This window comes from Puntigrus tetrazona, chromosome 8 (genome assembly GCF_018831695.1).
Source record: "Puntigrus tetrazona isolate hp1 chromosome 8, ASM1883169v1, whole genome shotgun sequence".
Taxonomy (NCBI): Eukaryota; Metazoa; Chordata; class Actinopteri; order Cypriniformes; family Cyprinidae; genus Puntigrus; species Puntigrus tetrazona.
Genome location: NC_056706.1, coordinates 882,501 through 887,500, shown reverse-complemented (window position 1 = coordinate 887,500; position 5,000 = coordinate 882,501). Strand labels below are relative to the sequence as shown.

At 35.2% G+C, this 5,000-nt stretch overlaps 1 protein-coding gene across 2 annotated transcripts in view; it reads left to right on the top strand.

Annotated features, from left to right (window-relative positions):
- prdm6 (PR domain containing 6) overlaps positions 1–2,309 on the top strand; it is a 29,184-nt gene extending 26,875 nt beyond the window's left edge. For both annotated transcript variants that reach the window (XM_043246380.1, XM_043246379.1), the window contains exon 7: positions 2,044–2,309. Coding sequence is in view for 1 of the 2 variants with exons in the window: in XM_043246379.1 (XP_043102314.1) it covers positions 2,044–2,158 (115 nt within the window). In the remaining variant the exon portion in view is untranslated. The remainder of the gene's footprint in view (positions 1–2,043) is intronic.
- The last annotated feature ends 2,691 nt before the right edge of the window (positions 2,310–5,000 follow it).

Below are 5,000 nucleotides of genomic sequence, written 5' to 3'. Positions count from 1 at the left end.
TCATTTCAATCTATCAATTATTCAATTTATTAAAAAAAAAATGTTACATCAAATTTTTGAGGTAAATTTATTTTATATAAAACATATATGCACACATATTGCATGCAAATTCTTTATATTAATTGTATAGTTTAATGTTTACATTTACATTTTCTCTTAATTTTTTCATTACTTTTAAAGGCACTCATTTCTATATACATTTCTACCCTCATAGTATTTACTCAGTATATCCCTCTTATAAAGTAGAATGTTTGTGAAGAAGTGAAGGTGGCACAGGTGTGTGTGTGTGTGTGTGTGTGTGTGTGTGTGTGTGTGTGTGTGTGTGTGTGTGTGTGTGTGTGTGTGTGTCTGTGTGTGTGTGTGTGTGTGTGTGTGTGTGTGTGTGTGTGTGTGTGTGTGTGTGTGTGTGTGTGTGTGTGTGTGTGTGTGTGTGTGTGTGTGTGTGTGTGTGTGTGTGTGTGTGTGTGTGTGTGTGTGTGTGTGTGTGTGTGTGTGTGTGTGTGTGTGTGTGTGTGTGTGTGTGTGTGTGTGTGTGTGTTTCTCACTGGTGTTCTGGGTCTGTCCTCTTCATGACTATATTGCTGGGGTTTCTCCAGAAAGAAAGCTGAAAGTTCAGATGCTCCAGGAACAAATCAAGCGTCTAATAAGCAATCAGTGCAACACAAACGTGTCATCAGCGATTCAGCAAACAATCATCAGACGCGCTCCGAAATCTTTATCTGATCAATAACCCTGAGCTCCTCCAGTCGATCAGAGCAGCGCTTCACATCTACACACACACAGTTACAACTCCAGAATATCAGCCGTTTAATATTTCATAGAATATTATTGAAATATATTTAATGAAGTCATATATATATATATTCCAATCAACCACTTGTTGTAAATATATATTTATATTGATAAATAGAAAGTTCAGCGTCCTTGCTAAATAAAAATATTCATTTTAAATTATTTAAAAAAAATAAACACATCGTGAAATAGTATCACAATTTTTGTATTCGTTAAAAAATTATGATAAATATATCACACATGCCAAAGAAATGCTATTAATAATTTAAATTTTAATAATAAGCTGTTTCCAACCGTAATAACAAATCAGTGTTTTATTCTGATTTCTGAAGATCATGTGACTCTGAAGTAATGATGCTGAAAATCACAGAAATAAATTAGATTTTAAATTGGATTAAAAAAGAAACCCATTTTTTAATGATACAAATATTTCTGTAATGTTTATTAAATAAATCAGAAGAGACTGATGCTGTCTCACTATTAATTATGATTAAAGTTTTTGTTTACGTCCTGTGTGTACTGTGTATATTCACACTAAGACACACATATACAGCTTATCTTTTGAAAATGTTTACAGGTTTATATTTATATTCATATAAACTATATATATATATGCAATGAACAACATTTTTCCTAAATAGATGTGCATGCATATAACAACTAAATACACCGTTGTCTCAAAAACTAAACGCACACACACACATGCATATATATATATATATATATATATATATATATATATATATATATATATAATTTTAAGCATAACTCTTGGTTTATTTGTACCGAAAGCAATCATGAAAAACATTAATGCATTTATCATTTAAGCAATACTTTGTGATTTCTTTTTTCTCAGCTGAGACCCAAAGCTCATCCTCAGAAAGCTGCTATTGTTCCTGATCTGTGTGAGTGTGTGTGTGTGTGTGTGTGTGTGTGTGTGTGTGTGTGTGTGTGTGTGTGTGTGTGTGTGTGTGTGTGTGTGTGTGTGTGTGTGTGTGTGTGTGTGTGTGTGTGTGTGTGTGTGTGTGTGTGTGTGTGTGTGTGTGTGTGTGTGTGTGTGTGTGTGTGTGTGTGTGTGTGTGTGTGTGTGTGTGTGTCTGTGTGTGTGTGTGTGTGTGTGAGAGACACTGATGCGGGGGCCGGGGGCCGGGGCCTGATCTGGACAGGGGTCTCCAGGGGCCGCCCATCCTCACACATTATTGACAGGCTCTGTGTGTGTGTGTGTGTGTGTGTGTGTGTGTGTGTGTGCAGGTGTGAGCGGTGCGAGCGCAGCTTCACGCAGGCCACTCAGCTCAGCAGACACCAGCGGATGCCCAACGAGTGCAAACCCATCAGCGAGAGCAGCGAATCAATCGAGGTGGATTAACTGATTGACCGGCCCGAATTAAACCGCACCGAGAATCATGATTAAATGTCACGGACACTTAAGCAAAACCAAAGATTTCCTCGGAGAAACCCTCAATCACACGCAGAAAACCAAAAGCAGTAATACAATAAGAGAGACATTAAGAGATATCGAGCCGGCGGGGAGGGGCGGGGCTACCGGGGCGGGGCTACCGGGAGATTATTTATTCATGAGTTCCTGAAAGTAGACCGTGTTTGGAAGAACAGAACGAGAGAAGAGAGGAGAAGGAGCCAAAACTGATGTTCTTCACGTCCGTTTCTGTCTTGTTTCTCTCAGTACTTTTTCTCAGGTTTCCAGCTCCGATTATTTCAAGGGAAAACACTTTTTCAACTGTTTTTATGAGGTTTTACTCGTCTAGAAAATGATATCATAGATCTGGGCTGGAAACGAGACAAAAAGCGCATTATTAATCAAAAACGAGCGAAACGCAAAAAGATTCGAAACACAAAAGAGCGTTTGTGAGAAATCTACAGCATTTCTGCTTAAAACAGCAACAGTGAGCATAAATCTATCAATAGTTTGAACCCGTCAGCATTTTGAATTCATTCGTTGTTTTATTTCCCAGCTTCCTTTTTGTTTTGATCAGTAATTAGTGAGATTATAAAGGCTAACACTTTACAGTGAGCTCTCGTTTATGAACATGAACAATACTTCAGCATTTATTCATATTTCATGTTAATGGACCTCATGGTAAAGTGTTAACTCTTTAAATCCCGTCTTTCCTTCCAAACGCTGTGTGATTAGTGACGCCTCGCAATAATCAATCATTCTTCTGAAAGCGTGTTTTACGGCCCGCCGCAGACGGGAATCATGGGATATTAAATGACGTCTGATGGCATTCTGGCCTTATTACAGACAAGAAACATCTCCTGAAACGTCCCAGCATTCAGTCACTTCTGTGTTTTCCAGCGGGTTCATCATTCCATGAACACAGGTCACAGATCGCTGACGTACTTGACTTAGCTTTGGACTGATCATGAGAGGCATATTTCATCGATCCGTCTTCAGCATAAAGAGCTTTAGGACTAAATAAGACACCGAGTGCTAAATAAAAGACATGTTTAGACAGACGCACGAGATATGAACGATGAGAGATGAAGAACATGAGTTTCGGCAGCAAACCAAAAAGAGTCCTATAATATATCTCTATATCTATATCTATATCTGTGGATCACCTTTAGCAGCATGACTTCACAAGGGTAGAGACTGCTTCCAAAAACACTTTCCTTTTGTATAAAATGTAAATCTGAATATTATATTTCTCCCATATCATGCTGTACGGCACTTTTGACGATGAATATGATTATTTAATATTCCCACCCTGACGAATCATTGCGGTGAGCGACTTTCTATCTTGTGTTTCCTAGAGCTTTACTACGATGACGAGGGTCGGCTCTCACTGCTCTTTTCTAACCGGTTTTGATGAATCTCGTCAATCTGATAATCATGACTTGTGCTGTATTTTCAGAATGTGTTCGGCTCTGATCCAGCTTTTGTCTGCATGATTTCAACATTTTTGTACATAAACACCACAGGCCAAAAAATGTTCTTGTGAATAAAGTATTGACCAAACTTTGATTAACGTTAAACCGCTCGACTGTTTTTGATGAACCTTAGCTGATCAGAAGCTCAGTGTTATTAGTGATTCAATACTGAACGTCTCTGAACTGAACAAACCTCGCCGTGACCCACACAACTCTTTAGCTTCTTTCGTTTTTTGGTACTATTTTGTTGGGTTTTTTTCCTGCTCAAAAATGACCAACCTACTAAAAATCATCCAATTCTCTTGATGCTATATTTTTTTCCACTATATATTTTTTTTATCAACTTGTTTGCTTTTAATTATACATTTTTAAAAATATATTTTTAAATTATTTTTAAAGAATATATATATATATATATGTACACACACACACACATATATATATATATATATATATATATATATATATATATATATATATATATATATATATATATATATATATATATATTTTTTTTTTTTTTTTTTTTTTTTAAGAAAAAATGCACAAGAGTACTATGTTAAAATTTTAACATTGTCCAAAACATGTACTCTAAACTCGAATGAAAATCAAAGCCATGAATCTAACATTGTGTTTCAAATATGAGGTTGATATCAACAAAAATGAACACTTTAGTAAGAACGTGCAAAACCTTTAAGTTTCATCTCATTTCAAGAAAGTAATAAAATTACTGAAGTAAAATTTTTTTAAAAACATATATTTTCTTTGGTCAAAAATGATCACAGAGCACCAGACAATATATTTTATATATAATATTTAGAAAAATATATTTTAGGCCATTTTTTGTACATTTTTGAATACATATATATAAATAAACACTATATAAAAAAACCATGGTGTGACAGAAAAAAAAAATCTTTTAACACTCAAGATCAACCTTTATTTGTAAGAATGAAGAAAAAAATCATGTGTATTTTAAATTTTTTTTTGGCAGTCACACCATAGCACACAGTCTAATGTGTGTGTGTGTGTGTGTGTGTGTGTGTGTTCAGAAGTAAATCTATTTAAATATCACATATGAATACAATTTTATAACTTTCTTGTCATTTTCAGTTAAGTATCGGGCAAGACTGAGGATTTCTAATAAGATCTTCAGAATGAGACAGTAACGTTACTAGTATTCTCCTTTACTCACCAAAGTATTTCAGGTGGGAAGGAAACACAAAAGCATGCGTTTTAAGGTCAGACTATAAATCTTGGTGTTAAATCTACTATTGCATTATACATAAATGTTTTACAGTCTATAAACAATATCACGT